The 18,974-nt window shown below is 43.9% G+C and overlaps 1 protein-coding gene and 2 long non-coding RNA genes across 5 annotated transcripts; 1 reads left to right on the top strand and 2 right to left on the bottom strand.

Moving 5' to 3' along the window:
* Window positions 1–600: 600 nt before the first annotated feature.
* LOC125708354 (uncharacterized) lies at window positions 601–13,615 on the top strand. 2 transcript variants are annotated; one of them, XR_007382457.1, is made up of 3 exons: window positions 601–898; window positions 3,889–4,286; window positions 13,519–13,615. It is a non-coding gene; the product is annotated as an uncharacterized LOC125708354 (long non-coding RNA). The 2 variants fall into 2 exon arrangements; XR_007382456.1 differs by lacking the exon at window positions 601–898 and adding an exon at window positions 1,309–1,606.
* si:ch211-1a19.3 (uncharacterized) lies at window positions 5,074–8,932 on the bottom strand. The gene is made up of 4 exons (XM_048975802.1): window positions 8,409–8,932; window positions 7,567–7,663; window positions 6,433–6,586; window positions 5,074–6,315 (listed from the first exon to the last, which is right to left on the bottom strand). Exons 1-4 carry the CDS (start codon window positions 8,730–8,732, stop codon window positions 6,162–6,164), a joined length of 729 nt encoding a protein of 242 aa, XP_048831759.1. The 5' UTR covers window positions 8,733–8,932; the 3' UTR covers window positions 5,074–6,161.
* LOC125708351 (uncharacterized) lies at window positions 9,869–18,967 on the bottom strand. Of its 2 annotated transcripts, none has more exons than XR_007382453.1 (3): window positions 18,798–18,967; window positions 13,711–18,094; window positions 9,869–13,631 (listed from the first exon to the last, which is right to left on the bottom strand). It is a non-coding gene; the product is annotated as an uncharacterized LOC125708351 (long non-coding RNA). The 2 variants fall into 2 exon arrangements; XR_007382452.1 differs by having other exon boundaries at window positions 9,869–13,658.
* Window positions 18,968–18,974: the final 7 nt, after the last annotated feature.

The raw sequence follows: 18,974 nt of genomic DNA on the forward strand, positions 1-18,974 counted from the left end.
TATGCAGTTGGAGAATGTTACTGAATTATGGTATCGTGTGATTTCTGTATTCTTGTGAGTATGGATCCTGGTGTTTCATATAATTCTTACACAGCACTATCTACATAATAATAATAATAATCTATACTTTATAAAAAATTCAACAAAAAGTAAATAAAGATTATTATTACACCTCCCTCAACTTGCCCTTTGTGGAGTAGATCATCCATGAAGGGCAGCCACCTGTAGTGGTGCCTAGGGAGCTGGGGGGGGGGGGTTAAACATTTTGAAACGAAGCAGCCGAACTCGTGCCAGCGGTACGAAACGCGTCGAAGTTTCCCGACTCGACGCTGGAAAAGCCAGGGGCCGGACCGGAGTGTAGGGGGCGTGGCCAGAGACAGCCTGCTGACTGTTCCAAATCATGGGTGCATGTTACAAGTCCGGAACATATTTTAACTTAGTACTAACTTAGCATCATATTTGATCTGATTCGACTGAATATCCCAGGTTTCCATCTCTCATGCATCTGGTGTGACGTGTTTTCAGACTCTCAGGCTGGCGCAAATAAATCTTACGGGAATTGAACGTCTCACTCCGGTCAGCTGAGCAAAGTTGGTAACCTTGGTATTGTGTGTAGGAGATTCGGTATAACTATAATTTCGTTCTCCATTTACATGCCCGTAGTGTCTTTAAGTGTTATGTAGTTTTGCCTGAAACGCAAAAATAAAACAAAGCAATTAAAGCCGATCAGTGGCTGAAATTCTGCTGTAGCGATTGAAGAACTTTTGACGGAAGTTGGATTCGAACCCACGCCTTAATTCGGAGAACAGAATACACCTTACTTTGAAAGGCCATTTTCGCTGCGCAGGAGGCTTAAGACCGCTCGGCCATGGGGCAGTTTCCAGTTGAACCCTAAGGAGTAGGTTAAGTCCAGCCTTGGCTTCCAAGCTGACGTTTTTCTACATATGTGCTTGTGTATCATGGACAGTAAGAGGGGGCAGGCAAGGAGAGAATTTCTCTCTTTGGGGATCAATAGAGTGTTGTTATTATAACGTCTAAAACGTATGATGGTCTGTCGATAAATCAATAACAATATCAATGAAGTCAATGTTTATGTAAAGAAATCAGAATTCAGGAAAAGCCAGGGGCCGGACCGGAGTGTAGGGGGCGTGGCCAGAGACAGCCTGCTGACTGTTCCAAATCATGGGTGCATGTTACAAGTCTTTTGTATTGTTTTCATGTACATGTTTTCAGACTCTCAGGCTGGCGCAAAGAAATCTTACGGGAATTGAACGTCTCACTCCGGTCAGCTGAGCAAAGTTGGTAACCTTGGTATTGTGTGTAGGAGATTCGGTATAACTATAATTTCGTTCTCCATTTACATGCCCGTAGTGTCTTTAAGTGTTATGTAGTTTTGCCTGAAACGCAAAAATAAAACAAAGCAATTAAAGCCGATCAGTGGCTGAAATTCTGCTGTAGCGATTGAAGAACTTTTGTCGGAAGTTGGATTCGAACCCACGCCTTACTTCGGAGAACGGAATACCCCTTACTTTGAAAGGCCATTTTCGCTGCGCAGGAGGCTTAAGACCGCTCGGCCATGGGGCAGTTTCCAGTTGAACCCTAAGGAGTAGGTTAAGTCCAGCCTTGGCTTCCAAGCTGACGTTTTTCTACATATGTGCTTGTGTATCATGGACAGTAAGAGGGGGCAGGCAAGGAGAGAATTTCTCTCTTTGGGGATCAATAGAGTGTTGTTATTATAACGTCTAAAACGTATGATGGTCTGTCGATAAATCAATAACAATATCAATGAAGTCAATGTTTATCTAAAGAAATCAGAATTCAGGAAAAGCCAGGGGCCGGACCGAGTGTAGGGGGCGTGGCCAGAGACAGCCTGCCGTCTGTTCCAAATCATGGGTGCATGTTACAAGTCCGGAACATATTTTAACTTAGTACTAACTTAGCATCATATTTGATCTGATTCGACTGAATATCCCAGGTTTCCATCTCTCATGCATCTGGTGTGACGTGTTTGTCAGACTCTCAGGCTGGCGCAAAGAAATCTTACGGGAATTGAACGTCTCACTCCGGTCAGCTGAGCAAAGTTGGTAACCTTGGTATTGTGTGTAGGAGATTCGGTATAACTATAATTTCGTTCTCCATTTACATGCCGGAAGTGTCTTTAAGTGTTATGTAGTTTTGCCTGAAACGCAAAAATAAAACAAAGCAATTAAAGCCAAGCAGTTGCTCAAATTCTGCCGTAGCGATGGAAGAACTTTTGTCGGAAGTTGGATTCGAACCCACGCCTTACTTCGGAGAACAGAACACACCTTACTTTGAAAGGCCATTTACGCTGCGTGGGAGGCTTTAGACCGCTCGGCCATGGGGCAGTTTCCAGTTGAACCCTAAGGAGTAGGTTAAGTCCAGCCTTGGCTTCCAAGCTGACGTTTTTCTACATATGTGCTTGTGTATCATGGACAGTAAGAGGGGGCAGGCAAGGAGAGAATTTCTCTCTTTGGGGATCAATAGAGTGTTGTTATTATAACGTCTAAAACGTATGATGGTCTGTCGATAAATCAATAACAATATCAATGAAGTCAATGTTTATCTAAAGAAATCAGAATTCAGGAAAAGCCAGGGGCCGGACCGAGTGTAGGGGGCGTGGCCAGAGACAGCCTGCTGACTGTTCCAAATCATGGGTGCATGTTACAAGTCCGGAACATATTTTAACTTAGTACTAACTTAGCATCATATTTGATCTGATTCGACTGAATATTCCAGGTTTCCATCTCTCATGCATCTGGTGTGACGTGTTTTCAGACTCTCAGGCTGGCGCAATGAAATCTTACGGCAAGTTTCCATCTCTCATGCATCTGGTGTGACGTGTTTTCAGACTCTCAGGCTTGCGCAAAGAAATCTTACGGCAAGTCTATTTTACACTAGTATAAACGTAAAATCAGCGACACCAAAGGCGTTGGAGTAGTTTGCAAAACCTACAGACTATTTAAAAGGTAACACAACTGTTACATAGGTTTTATATCCGTGTGTCTGGGTGTGCAGACTTGTGGCGAATTGAACGTCTGACTCCGGTCAGCTGAGCAAAGTTGCTAACCTTGGTATTGTGTGTAGGAGATTCGGTATAACTATAATTTCGTTCTCCATTTACATGCCGGAAGTGTCTTTAAGTGTTATGTAGTTTTGCCTGAAACGCAAAAATAAAAGAAAGCAATTAGAGCTAACCAGTTGCTGCTGTAGTGATTGAAGACCTTTTGTCGGAAGTTGGATTCGAACCCACGCCTTTCTTCGGAGAACAGAATACACCTTACTTCGGAAGGCCGTTTACGTTGAGTCGGGAGAATGAGACCACTCGGCCATGGGGCAGTTTCCAGTTAAAGACCTGTAGATGTTCTGAGGCTGGGTTTGAACCAGCAACCTTGTGATTACAGGGACACAGGCTTAGCCCACTGTGCCAAACCAAGCTCACATTTTCATTGCCATTCACTTTCATCTTTGGAAGGAATTTCTCAGCGGCAAGTTCATGACATCAGTTTGAAAAGCATAAAGGGATAAACATTACATCTAGTTTCCTTTTCACTATCATCAGGGGCCAAAAACCATGATGAATTCTGATGATATTTTGTTTAAAGCATAATTTTTACCATCCACAAGGTTAAAACATAGCCTAAGCGCAGCCATGGTCACAAGTCTGCTGCGTCAGTTTTTATGATGGCAATTTGCATAAACCCCAGAATGTCATTAAGAGTGATTAGACGAATTGCAATTAATTGTAATTAAAAGTCCCTCTTTGCCATGAAAATGAACTTAATCCCAAAAAACTCATTTCCACTTCATTTCAGCCCTGCCACAAAAGGACCGGTTGACATAATTTCAGTGATTCTCTCCTTAACACAGGTGAGAGTGTTGATGAGGACAAGGCTGGAGATTTCTCTGTCGTGCTGATTGGGTTACAGGGATTGGACTGCTGAGGACTGGGGTAAAGTCATTTTCCCTGATGAATCCCCTTTCTGTTTGGGGCATCCGGAAAAAAATGTCCGGAAGAGCAAAGGAGAGTGCTGACTTCAGTCCTGTGTCATGCCAACAGTAAAGCATCCTGAGACCATTCATGTGTGGGGTTGCTTCTCAGCCAAGGGAGTGGGCTCACTCACAATTTTGCCTAAGAACACAGCCATGAATGAAGAATGGTAGAAAAACATCCTCTAAGAGCAACTTCTGCCAATCATCCAAGAACAGTTTGGTGATGAACAATGCCTTTTTCAGCATGACGGAGCACCGTACCAAAGGCAAAAGTGGTAAGTGGCTCGGGGAACAAAACATTCACATTGTGGGTCCATGCCCAGGAAACTCCCCAGACCTTAATCCCATTGAGAACTTGTGGTCAATCCTCAAGAGATGGGTGGACAAACCATAACCCACAAATTCTGACAAACTCCAAGCATTGATTATGCAAGAATGGGCTGCCATCAGTCAGGATTTGGCCCAGTAGCTGACTGACAGCATGCGAGGGCGAATTGTAGAGGTCTTGAAAAAGAAGGGCCAACACTGCAAATATTGACTCTTCGCATAAAGTTAATGTAATTGTCAATAAAAGCCTTTGACATTTATGAAATGCTTGTAGTTATACTTCAGTATCCCATAGAAACATCTGACAAAGATCTACAAACACTGTGGCGGCAAACTTTGTGAAAACCAATACTTGTGTCATTCTCAAAACTTTTGCCACGATTGTACGTTTTTTGGTTGGTTTTCGTTTTTAGGTTGACGGTATGGCAACCCAATTCACAGTATGTGGGTGTCACATATTTTTATCCCTAAAGAATTGTTATTGATATTTTCTGCATGCTAAAATAGAAATATTGTAGCCTAACTTTGCTTAATAAGAGTCAATATGCAAAATAGTGAATAAGGATAAATCACAGATTAATGCAAATATCTCTTATACTATGAACTGCATACACATGATATGTAATGTTTGTTATCAGTTATATATTGCGTTCCAGCTTTTGTACAGTATGGTGGGATCCAATATGTACACGGTTTCAAATAGAGTTAAAAAGTAACCATGACACCAGTGCAACATTCTTAGATCCATATTCATTTATTTTGGTGCTAATGTCACTCCATAGAAATCAGAAGTTTATGCTGCAGTCAAAAACTGTTGTGCGAGACAAGTAGACGGGACATAATTAACTGTAACAATTATACAAATTTACATACATTTCTACAAAGTGGTGCCATGCTACCTTGTGAAACGCTACACACTCATGTCTTTGGTTATGGGAAACATAGCTACTCAGCCAGGCCAACAAATTTAAAACACATTTAAAACAAAATGTAGAACTACGGGAATGTTTTAAATTAATATAATGTTATTAATACAGTATTATAAGATTAATATTGGATTATTAAGTCTTTAAGGAAAATAACCCATTACACATTTTAAATTGAAATTTAGTTTCCATAAAAATTAGCTCCATACACAGAGCAAATGAATTCAAGGGTTGTTTGTAAACCCGAGTGTAACAGCTACACTAACTGTGAAATTGATGCACGTCATTACAGAAGAACAATAGAAATGTCTTATACAGTAAGAGTTATGTCTATAAAATCAATAGGATTTATCAATTACATTTACATCACCGTTAGTGACCACATCTTCATATACAAAGTTCTGATATTTTATATATATATATGTTTTTTCCATAATGGTTTTCCTGATATATATTTTTGGCAACAGAAAACTTATTGCATTTTACAGCAGAGTTTGATGAGTGTCTTTTAAGCCTAAAAAGAATGCATCATTTAGCCATTCTGGAGTACAGTGTTGACCGGGAATATGTGCCAAACAGCCTAGAATGTTTCCTGTATAGCAAATAAAATGCTGTATGAAGGCCATCACACAGGCCTGGCTCCACCTGGGGGGTGCAGGGTGGCCAATCACAAGCTTGGCCCACTCCAAGATTGGGCAAACGCCAGCCAATGACAAAATTCTGTTCTATGCGGTTTGTCTGTTTGTTTGTTTGTTGTAAATAGGAAATAGGAAAGCCAAATTCATTCCTTTATAAGAACCTTTTGAAATGCATACAGCATACATTCCTTATGCATGAATAAGAATGTGTCTTCATTTTTAAGGTATGAAATCTGTGAGGTCTGCTTTTAAAAGTAACTCACAAGAAAAGCACCAAATGAAGGCTGACGAAGGTGAGGACTGAAAGAGCAAAGGGGCTGATGTGGAGTCTGGGGGATCCACTGTCTGGCTGACTCTGATGACTCTGCTGGTTCTGCTGGCTGATGCTGCTGTCATCCTTCTTGCACCGATTTCTGAAATTGTTAACATTATAAATGATCAGTCAGTGGCCACATAACACTACCTGTACTTTTAACCCTGAATCGCGTATGTACTCTTGGGCAGAGTTCAGAGTCATGCTTGCTACTCACAGCTGGTTCAGCAGGGACATGTGGCTGGTGTTCAATGCATTCAACCGGCTCTCCGCCGCCCTCTGGTGGTGGATGGCGGCGGCCCACGATGCCTCACATGATTCCATCAGGTGGAAAGCCTGTGTCAGATTGTACTGCAGGTCTTCCAGTTTCTCTGAAACATTGGCAGTAGATACAAAGAAGATCAAATAACATGCAGTATATTATGACTGCAGTAAAACAAATCACAAGAAATGTGTAATTTTTCATAAAACAGACCATGGACGTCTTAGTTTTTTGTTCAAAAAAGGTTTCCTCCCCGTTGTGGTATTAACTTATAAGGCAATATCTATCCTGGGACTGGATTATCAGTTTGAAGTAGGTCCAGACATCCATGACACGTTTTGTTATTTCTGGAGCTGCCAGATACTCAGGAATTCTACTCAGTTTAATCGCATTGCTCGTCTATCTGCTAGCAAACAAGCTATGTTACGACAAACTAATCCTGTTTTTAAGTGAAAGTGACTCCAGGCTACTTAGATGATTGTCCGGAAGACAGAAGATTAACCATGATTATTCTGGAAAAAAACAGCTTGTTTTTTCTTTGGGGCGTTTACTCAGAATTGTGTGGTTTATTTCTGATTCAGGTCAAGAAGTCGAAACCAAAAATGAATTTGATTACTAATTTCACAGTATTTTTTTGCAATAATATAATAATATAATTTTGCAAACTACCTAGGCAAGGTTGAGTTTGTGCACTTTAAATATGGAGTGCAGTTGTGAGCAGTTACACCACTGCATTATGCAGTGTATAATGAAATGTGAAACACCCATTTAGAAGAATGAAGTGTAGTACTTTGCATACATGATTCACAAATGTATGTTATATGATCATACCCTTTCATGCGAGACTTTTTCATAAAGACTCTCATGCATACTTTATAGCCGATATTACCCCCATACATTATAAACACACGGTATACATATCACCCCACTATTTAAACACTTACCAAAGTTTTCTTTTGCAGTAGTTTCACCCAATATTTGTTTTCCCCAATTGGGGGTTTCTATGGCGACATGAGGAAAATTATGCTAAAAATATGACAAGCCTTTTCTGCCAGGCGAATAGGAAAAGTGCAGTTAAAATTTTCCTACCTTTGTGTGCCGTTATTTCTGAAGTTAGGTTTTTCACTAATTCTCTCTGTCGCTCGGTTTCATTTTCTAGCACTGTTATGTTGTCCCTTAAGATGACCTGTAATAATGAACACATGGTATATATAACATCTTCATTATGTGGTTACAGTTCACTAATAGAAAGAAAATTCAGTCACCTGCTTGTTTGACTATAAATGACACGGAGGCAACCGTTACTTCACTGGCTCGCGCCAAAAAAACCTGCCATATCGCATATGTGACATTCTGAGAAAAGACAGACACACTCCAGCCATGGGCTTGAAATAGAATAAATGTAGTCAAATATTCCCCTAATAAATATGCACTACTCAGTTCAACACACAAGCAAAAATACAAAATAAATGTGATCCAAAAAAAGTAACTGCTTTCACTGAAATGACCCACTAGGGTGTGGCAGACACCACTGGCTACTGAGGGCTGCTGCTGTTTTTTTAATCGACTTAACCCCCCTCCCATATTCTCCCTTAATTCCATGCAAGAATTTGTTTTGCATTTGCATGACAATCTGTTCTAAAACACCATTATTGTTCACTGTCAGATCTGTATATAAAGTACACCCACAAGTGTGTCTTAATCTTCTTCCGAATCAGAAAGAGAAACTCATAAACTGTTTGTTGCTTTGTCACATAAATTAATATTTTCATAAAGCTGAAGAGACCAATGCAATTTTATATCTGATGATCTGGTGTTTGCTAAACATCCTACTTTAAAAGAATAATCATGGCTCCAAAGCGTGGCTGTAAAGCAGACAGAGAAAACCACAGCACCACTTCAGCTCAGACAGGCTGTAGAGCAACACTCACGTTTTCCTCCATGCTGATCTTTAGGGATTCATTGGTCTTGCGCTGGCTTTCCCAAAGTCTGCTGATGTCTTGGCTCAGCTGTGCTTCCCTTTCGCGGCTTTTCTCTATATGCTCCTCCAGAGCCTTCCTGTCCTGTACCCACACTGCGCTGGTACTCGTGTACTCCTGCACTTTGGCTTCGAGTTCTGTCCGGCACTTGTTCACATCTTTTATTTCCGGTGAGGTTGCCCACACGATGATTATGATGAGAGAAATGATAGACCAAATAACAAGGATTGCCATGACAATGTTGCAGGTGGTCTTGGATGACTTGGAGCTAGTCATTCTGTCGGCAGAAGCTGATGGAGACCAAACGGGAATTGCTGAACGTCGTGTGCTGAAGGTGCCAGCTCTGGAGAGTCTCGCAGGCCGTATGGTGTCTCTGAGTGAGCTCACAGGCTGAGTGAGGAAGGAATTCCCCTCCAACTGCTTAACAGCAAGAGCGGGGTGTGGCCCATTTCCCAGTAGCAGCAAATAGGGAGGCCAACTTTATTCAGTCCTGGCATCAGCCTGTGAGCTAGGGGAGGACTGGGGGGTATGGCTGGGGGGAGTAGGCAGAATATAAATGTATAAAGACACAGATAATGTTGGGCTTTCCTCCAGATTGTCGGCATGTTGCAATCCCTGACGTTTCAAAAGTCACCTAGAGAAAATGAAACTTAAGTTTGCAGGGTACGTTTCTGTTTCCATTTCCAGCACTGCGGTGATAGAGAAAGCCTTGACTGTGGCATGCAGAACTTGTTTGGTTCTTCGGCTGATTCTTACTTTAAATAGTTCCTGAACAAGGCGAGTGCTGTTCCAACTCAGTCTTTCCTGAAGGTGTGCCAGGAGTGAGGGTAGGCGGGCCGGTGCCTCCCTGCCCAGTGTCCTGAGTTTTTACAGCCCTTTCCTGCGGCTGTGCTGTTCGTCACCCTATGCCACTGCATCACAATATATGTATCATTAACCACTAACACTAACAACTGCTTGTACAGTTACACAATGAATGACCAGATTCTAGACCCCCCCGTCCCCCCCATTACTGTAAGCTGTGCAGTTAAACCTCGTTTGGCCAATGACCTATTTATCTTGCAACAAATTGTTCCAGGGAGTGAATTTGCTTGTCTTTTCCAGACAGAATCTCTCAGTAGATGACGGTTATAAATCATTCTGCTTGTGTTATGTTACCCTGATCATCATTTTAAAATGTTCCACTCCAGTATGTGAGTGAAATGTGCCCAAATCTATCAAAATAGTAAGTTCAGAGTGTCGCTGTGAGGTGGCAGGGGTGGGGGGGGGGGGCGTAGAATCTGCACCATTCTCACGCCCTTCCTGCCCCGGTCCTGCACACACCCAGGTTTGGGAAGCCCCATAGACTCAGATCAGGACCTATCCCCTATCCCCCCCCCCCCCCCCTCCAAAAAAAACCTCCTCTTCATTCCCATATCCCCTCACCCCTCCTCTAACCCCTCTCTTCTCCAGCATTAGATACCCAAGCAATTTCACCGTGTGCCTCTGGGGCTGCAGTGTTGTTGCTGATCCTGTCTACTGGCCACCAGCACCGGTGCTGGCTGCGCGGCTAATGGAGATCCCCTGGAAAACCTGGGATGACCCTTATGCGGGTTTGGACTGGACGTGCATTGCCTTGTATTGGTAACTGGAAGCAGAGCTCCTACTGTACATAGTCTGTGACTGGGGTTACAGAGGCACGGGTGTCTCCCTCACCGCAGTCCCAGAGTGTCACAGGGCAGGCTGTGTATTTCACGTCACATGCTTAAGGAATTGTATACATTCTTCTATACATTCTTGAATATTAAACATCCATCCATCCATTTTCCAAACCCCTTATCCTATTGGGTCGCGGGGGGTCCGGAGCCTATCCCAGAAGCAATGGGCACGAGGCAGGGAACAACCCAGGACGGGGGGCCAGCCCATCGCAGAACATTAAACATTTATAACAAAATAATAGAAAAGCCAGGGTTGTGTTTGGCTATTATTAGGGAAATCTGGGAGCTCAGGACCATCCACCAGTGAGCTACAGTTCATCATGAGCTTTAGAGCAAAACTTCATTTGCTCCAGATGGTGCAGTTTGATTCAGATTCAAGACAAGTTAATAACAGAGTATAAGTGATCTATCCAACCATGCACCCAGGTATAGCGACATTTTTGCTCCAGGAAGCAAACGCAAAACACAAGGCACACCAGCGCAATGCAGAGCACACACTCAATGTCCCTCATCAGAAGCAATTTAGCTGCACCTCATATTGCTCACATGGGGGGAGGGGGGGTGTACAGCCCCCATACACCCAGCTGGGGGTGTATTTATATGCTGATTTTGCTGATTTAGGTAACCTGAGACAGGTTGTTAGTCAGGGTACTTTATGTGATACATTTTCACCTCTACTTGTATGCTTGGCATATTGCTTTGAAGTTTGGAATGAATTTTCATATATTTGTACAACATTTAAAGAGAGTTCTTTTCTGAACAGGATGCCAGTCCATCAGAGAGAGAAGCACATAAGGTACCAATCAGCCTCACTGAAGATCTTTGGGAAGATACACTCCCCACTAAGAGTGGAGGAGAAATTCAAACCCATAACCTTGCAACTGGGAGACAACAGTGCTGCTCACTGAGCCAAAGAGCAGCCAGTTTTCTGGACAACTTAGCATTAATCACAGCTGAAGAGCACAGCACTGCCTCCACCCAGCTGCCCCAAGCTCTTCCGGAGGGCAAACATCATAGCAGATATCTGAAGCTGTGAACACACCAAAAGAACGAGTTTGCACGTTATTGCTTAAGAGTAGCAATGGTAGCAATGCTTTTTGTATTTATTTTGTAATAATAATTGGGCACAAGAGGACAACTCTCCATGTAACCCTGACACCAGAGAAAAACACATCCACTGACAGAAAAGGATATTTTTACCTCCAAGCAGGCTGGCTGCTTGTTCCTTGCACAGGCGTTTCACAGGGGTCAGTATGTGAGAGTGGCTTTAGCTCTATGACTCATTCTTTGAATATGTGGGAACATGGAAGAATTTAGTATACAAGTCAAAAGGGATGGAATGGAATCGAGCAGACCAATTAATGTGTTGAACAGATAGATTAAAAGATTTAGGCTGCTTCACCTCCGCAAACATCCGGATTTAGAAGTATTCGTAATCTTTATCAAAAGTGCTTAAAGGTCATTGGGTATAAGTAGAGAAATCAGTAATAGTTTAAAGAGAGGCCTCCGATACATACGGGAATCAGTAGGCATGTATTCTTGAAAGGGGTTTTCCACGCAGGACTCCATAATGCCCTGTTGTTTCAGAACATCTGCTAAGCAACTAAATCCATGTCTCATGTGTTCCTGGTCATAAGAGGCATAAGTTACAGGAGGTGGGAGGGTGGTACCCCCCCCCCCCCCAATCATTAAAACTGACCAATACAACCCCCTGGAACCTCCTAAATGGGAGGAGACTTCAACCCCCCCCAAGTTATGCCTTTGGTTTCGGGTCATGCAGAAGAGTGGAAGGGATTCCGCAGTCGTGAATCCTCTGGGAAGTCCGTTCCACTCTGTGACTTTTTGCTGAAGTTCAGACAGACAATGCGCTTACTGCAGCTGTCCTGGATGCCTGTACCTGGCATTTAACCCTCAACAAGTGCTCTAGGGGGACCAGATACAAATCTGATAGGGGGTGCAAGACTTTTATGGAGGATCAGCAGCGGTGTTACCAGAATGACAGATTTGGGGGTGCTTGTGAAAGCTGCTGAGTAGGGGGTGGCTGGCAGAGGTTGATAGAAGCATTTTACCAACCTTGGCCTGGACCCAGAGCTTTGTTTGTATTGTAAGAAAATGAGTGAGAGGAGGCAGGCAGTGCATGTGTCAGCCTGGTTTGGTACAACCCTAAAACAGTCCTGTCAACAACAGGCATGACAAGACTGGAGAAAGTCAAGGGTCTCTGAAGATACTCACACACATTTGTTAAAAGACTTGCATTTCTGTCTGGGGTTGGGGTGAGTGAGGGACAACCTGATAGCAGGATCCCAGACACTGCACAAGCTTTAGGAAATTGCAGATTATTGCCACGTTGTGTTTTTCAATTGACAGACTGAGTAGATTTTTCTCTTTTTTCTGTTGTCTGAATAATAGTCTTGGAGATATTTCGAGATATTATGCAGCTGAATTTTTAGTATCTCTGAGCTCGGCAGTGCTTGAGCACTCATATCATTTCTGCATGCCTTCTTCTTCTGGTGACATTAATGTTGAAGGTTCCTATTTCACCATGTAACTCAATAAGGTAAATAACATACGTACCTGTCATTTGAGGTCACTATCATCAACAATTTTATGAAATTAGAGTCACTGATTGAACTTCCAAGTGAAAAAGAAAGCAATAAAAGGAGAGAATGAATACATCCGTCCTCCTACACTACGTAAAAACATTCATTAACATTGTGAAAACAAGTATATGTCAAGCAAAGTTATCCAAACTTATGCAGTTTACATAAGTGACTATGCTTTTCAGCTTATGTCCACAGGTCTGGAACCTTGGTAGGCTCTATCACCAATGAAGCCCCTCTAGTCACTTTTCCAAAATGCTGTGCCGACATGCCAATCGAGGGTAGGGGCCAATTGGTCAAATTTAAGAAATATAACTGTTCCCACTTTTGATAAGGTTAACCTTCAGTTTTTCCACACATTCCTTTAAATGTGTTTTCTCCATGTCCATTCATGTCTGCCACAGTAGCAGGACAGTATCAAAGACACTGTAAGACACTGTAAATGCACAGTTGCGTAAACTGCCTAATGGTAACGTCCACCTGTTTCCACCCACTTGTCCAGTGTCCTTGCTTAGCAATATAACTATGGGGATAAGTAGCAGTAAGCCAGGCTTACTTCGGTGTGACGATGCTGGGGGCTCATTTATAGAGACTTGGTACAAACAAAATAACCACGAAAATTCATACACACATTCATAAGAAGACTTTGGGATCTGTAGTGTTTTGTACTAGTGCACGTTCCCCAGCAAGAGCTGATCTGAGTCTGGGATCCTACAGACTTTGAAATGTATGAACTGCTTCTGGGACTTTTTCTGTCGGACCCAGAGCCCACCTGTGCTGCAGCGTCCCCAGAGCCCACCTGTGCTGCGGCGTCCACAGAACCCACTTGTGCTGCAGCGTCCCCAGCCCACCTGTGCTGCGGCGTCCACAGAGCCCACCTGTGCTGCGGCGTCCACAGAGCCCACCTGTGCTGCGGCGTCCCCAGCCCACCTGTGCTGCGGCGTCCACAGGGCCCACCTGTGCTGCAGCGTCCCCAGAGCCCACCTGTGCTGCGGCGTCCACAGAGCCCACCTGTGCTGCGGCGTCCCCAGAGCCCACCTGTGCTGCGGCGTCCCCAGAGCCCACCTGTGCTGCGGCGTCCCCAGAGCCCACCTGTGCTGCGGCGTCCCCAGAGCCCACCTGTGCTGCGGCGTCCCAAACCCACCTGTGCTGCGGCGTCCACAGAGCTCACCTGTGCTGCAGCGTCCCCAGACCCCATCTAGCTTGACCCTGGTTCACCAGTGCTAGTCCCAGACCCTGAAGGGGCCATATTGCCAGCATCTAACTCTTCAGTACCTGTGACTCCAATCCCGGACCTGAGCGCCCTGTGCAGAAACAAGAACCTGTCTCTGCCTCTGGTTGCCCGGCAACAATCCTCTGCCCTCCCTGTGGGATCAACAGGGGCATGGTCGCCATTGGCAGCCCCCAGACCCACTGCCAGCAGCAGGCCCATTGCCCACAGTCCCTACTCAGAGGGAGTCCATTGGGCCTGCAGTACCCACTCCAGTCATTTTTGTCCGGTCCTTGAGATGCCATGAAATGGAAAGTGCCTGGTTACTGCTTCTCCTGGAGACCCAAGCAGTGATTTTGTTTACTATGGGTGGCAGAATTAATACAGGACAGTATAAACACCAGTCAGCATTATTAATGTTAAGGAAAATATTTATTCACAAGAAGCTGACAAAGTGCACATATATCTCCTGTACAGCACAATGACTGTAAATAACAAGATCACTGATGATGAACTGGTTGATATACTTTTATAAAAGTTTACCACGATGAATGCGGATTTCTATAGAACCAAAATGAACGTATGTGTTTTCGGAATATTAGAGTACAGATAATCACTTACGAAGTGCACAAGCTTAAACATATAATATGTAAATATAGTATAGGTCTTTAAACATTAGAATTTAGGAAGTCATTTTAATAAGTCCGCAATGGAAAAAATGGACTTAATAGATGAAAGAAATAAAAGTCACAAGTCTGCTAAACATGACTATCTAAAACGTGAGTTAATACGAGAACCAGAACTAAACGGTCTATGCTCAAGATGATTACCGATTGATCGAAACATTACCGTGCCTAAAAAGCGCTTTGAAAAGCGCAAATGTGCAGACATTAAAGATAAAGGCAGATTAAAATTAGCTGTGATTTCCCCTGTTTTCATTAGGCGTTTCCCGTATTTGTTCAGTTCCATGAGTAGCATTGTGTCGTTTTCTGCGTAGAATTATCTGATATCCTACCATCTATACTCATAACCGGGAATAACAATACTATAACATGTATTGAGATTTCAGATTGATAAACATATACCGAATGAATTATGGCGAGAAATAGCCACAAGTTTATAAACGGCGGGGAGCCAAACTCGCATTTGTCGGAGGCCGAAATGCAACACGGTTTCTTTATGACTTTAGAAGACTTGAAAGTAACGCTTTTCTTATTAAAAAAAAAAAAAAGACAGTGAAAGTTCACAGCGAACATCCAGAATTAAATAATGAAAATAATGTAATTCACAGGTGGTTAATATAAGTTAATATATTTCACTATGTAATTTAAGTGAAGAAGGTTAGCTTATTATAGCTTTATAGCGCGTGGCATAGGCTCGAAGACGGGTTTCTCGGGATGATCCGATACCCTTCAGACGAACACCTGTTTCTAGGCGTACAGTTACGATACACGCCGCTTCATTGTAGGGTGGGGCGTCGCTTGTTCTAAAATGTAAAACGTTCTTTAGCGCCCCCACCCCCAAGTAAATGTACATAATTAGTTTAAATAGCGTGTTCTCATTCATTTCCGAATAGTTTTTCTTGACAATGTAACGCTTGATTTTGCTTCATTTTAAGTCAAATTTACTGGAAATTCTGTTAAATATTCCATGTATAGAATTTCTTCAACTTTAAATATGATGTTTCGGTGTGAAAGGCATAAACAAAATAAAATATCACAATAATTCGATTATCTAATATTAATATTTACTATTCCTAAATCATGAAGCCAGTCTATCTGTGATGTTTCACTTTATGAGATAATAAATGTTTTCTAAACATTTTTTAATAAATATTTATATGAATGAATTTCTCCGATGAGGTGCCCATACTCTCATTTACATTTGTATTAGCACTGAGTCCTCAAAGCACTCCTGGGCAAAATGTAGGCTGCTCTTAATGGCAGACAGATAACCATGGAAGGATTTGCTGCTTTAATTGCCTTCCATTAACTGCACTCTGTCCTCTTTCAAGCAGGAATTGTTGGATGAATCACAGCTTGCATTGGAGACCTACACATACACTGGGTCAGCATAATCACCAAATCACCAGCTTCTGAGCTGCAGAACTAGAGGCTTGTGGGGAGGGGTTTCAGGGAGGGGGCTACAGCGCCACCATGCTGTATGCAACGAGTCTCACAACAATATACAGCGGCCATATGAAGCAGCAGGTCTTTAGCTACAACATGGAGTAGGTTAGGTGAGGTTGGAGAGCATGCACTGGTACAAGCCGTCGCCCCGCCCACTACACAATGAAACACCTCAGGATCCCAGCTGACAACCCCCTAGGCCAACACACAGTCCAGTCCCACTCTCCAGAAGTGCTCAGTTCTCTGCCGCAGCCATGTGTTACATAGGTATCCCCTGCGAGCCGAATCACACACAGGGAAACATGCCACATGGCCACAGTGCCGTAACTGATGCTCCCTCATAATGCAGATGATGTGCCTTATTCAGGACTCCCTGAGCAACCATTCGTCCAACACAAAGTCAAAGCAGTGATAAACAAGCATTCTTCACAGAGACACAGTCCCAAAGGAGTCCAGTCTTTGCCTGAGGTCACTGGGGAGCATCCATGTCTTGTAACAATACAGCAAAACAGGGAGCTCCAGAGCTACTTAGACCTTCATCCTCTTACAAACATATTGGCAGCGCCACAGACCCGATTTGAGCAACGTGATGAGCCTCCCATGCTCTCCCAATACATCTACTGACTTCACAGGAAGAGTCACCAGACACATGAATGTCATTGCACAGGTAAGTGTACCTCTCGATGAGATCAACATTCTCTCTGCAGACAGACACACTACTGATGGCTGTGCCCAAGAGGTCATTAAAGGCCTGCATCTTGGTTTCGATCCAAGACATTCAGAAATCCATACACTCTCAAGAACCCCGAGCAGAGCCTCCATTGACTCTGAAAAGATCACAGCATCATCAGCAAAGTGAAAATCAGTAAATCTTTCCTCCCCAACAGGTGCCCCACTGGATCCTACAACCCTGCCCAACACCGAGTTCATGTAAACGCTGAACAGAGTAGGAGCAAGAACACACCCCTGATGAACCCCAGAATCCACTGGGAACAACATAGAGGTTCTGCCTCCACTCTGCACAGCACTCTAGTGTCAGTGTATGGGCCGGCTATGATCCCACGAAGTCTCGTGATGTCCCAGAGGCCAGCTCGATCAACTAAATCAAACATTTTACAAAAATCAACAATGGCTGCAAAGAAACTCCGCTGATATTAGTGTTTATACTCAATGAGAATGAGTAGCGACAATAAGTCTGTGGTCAGAATTCAAAAACTGGGCACTTTGATGGACGCTGCAGTTCTGTAGGATCCTCCCACTGCTGCCCATGAGGATGTGATCGGTCTCCTTCTCTGCACCACCAGTACTGGAGTTCAGCAATGTGGCTCAGGGTGCAGGAATCAGAATCTAGTGACCCACAGCCCCTGACTTTTCGCAAACTCAAGGAACATGGAGCCACTTTCACAATGGTCGCCAGACCCGTGGGGACCGACACAATCCCCACAGCCAGCCCCGTCAGTGCCAGCAGTCATACAGATGTCACCCATGACCAGAGGAGTGTCACTCCATGGGCACTCATCAACCACCGAGAGAAGTTGGGAATAAAATGTCTCCCTCAGCGAGAGATCACTGACCACGGTCAGAGATAATATGCTCGATGAAAGGAGTGACATCAGACACCATCAGCAACAGCTACTCCCTGAGTGTGGCAGTCATCAGAATAACCGGAAAAATAAAGGGCGTACCCACCTACGGAGATCTGGCCACTCCCTGGTCTGCGTACCTCAGAGAGTGCATGAAGCTCTCCCCACAGCAGGAGAAGATGGTCACCATGCTGGAGAGACGCAATGTTCCATATGATTACTCCAGGGGGCCACCTAGGTCCCTGGTGCTGCCGCGTAGTTGGCAAAGCCTTGGTCCACACCAGCCCTGATCCTTAACAGGTTGGACCCCATTGGCACTCGGATGGTTTCGGCTCCTGGGATGAGGCTCCCGAAGGCTTTCCCCCATCCCCTTCGTGATGCCTGCAGCCTTCCTGCGGGCGGCTGCAGCAGAGCTGCTCCTGCGAAGAGCAGAAAATAGTCCTGTCTGCACTGGAGCTGTGTGAAGTTTTATGGTGGCCAACCCCCAACTTTTTCCCTGTAATAAGAGGACCATAAGTTTAACGTCATACCAAGGACACAACATGGGACTATGTGTCCAAAATGCAAAATAGACTGCAAACCCCCAGACTAGATCCAGACCTCACCTGACCCGCAAGTGAGCCACAGAAACAGATTTTACACCGTGGCCACTTAATCTCCTTGTTTCTAGGTATACTTTGCAAATGAACTACGTTCTTTAAAAAACAGCTTTTAATAATGTCCAGTGATTTTTTAAAATCTGTAGCAGAATTACCAAAACCCAGAAAGCCTCTAAACATCACTGACGTGCGATGAATAACAGTACCGGCAACACCACCCTGTGAAGCCACACTATAATTGCTTTTCTTATTATGAATTCTATCTCCGGAATATGTCCCATGTGCTAATGGAGTCGCACCACTGTGACAGGCCCTTAGGGAGTGAAAATGGCTACCTGGTGTTAAAAGGCAGCTTCTCAGGCAAACTCCATGCTCTCGCTATGCATTCTGCCTTCATGAGCAGTATACTGGGAATTAAACCGACATCCTAATCATATCATGGGAAAGTAAAGTCATGCAGTCGACAGAGCATGTGAGGCTCTGCTTTCTAACTGTATGCAGAGGTAAAATGTTACATACAGACCTTGCTTCCAACATTTTGCTGTATTCCTGGATCTCCAAGGGTTTCTACCGGGTGTCCATCCCCCAAGACCTTGGTAAATTACAGAGATTCCTGTGATGAGCAAAACGTAGCCCTGCACGCTGGTAATGGATACATAAGATGGGCTTCTCTATGCCCTGCAGGACATCTCTGATATGT

This window comes from Brienomyrus brachyistius, chromosome 15, assembly GCF_023856365.1.
Source record: "Brienomyrus brachyistius isolate T26 chromosome 15, BBRACH_0.4, whole genome shotgun sequence".
In the NCBI taxonomy this organism is placed as follows: Eukaryota; Metazoa; Chordata; class Actinopteri; order Osteoglossiformes; family Mormyridae; genus Brienomyrus; species Brienomyrus brachyistius.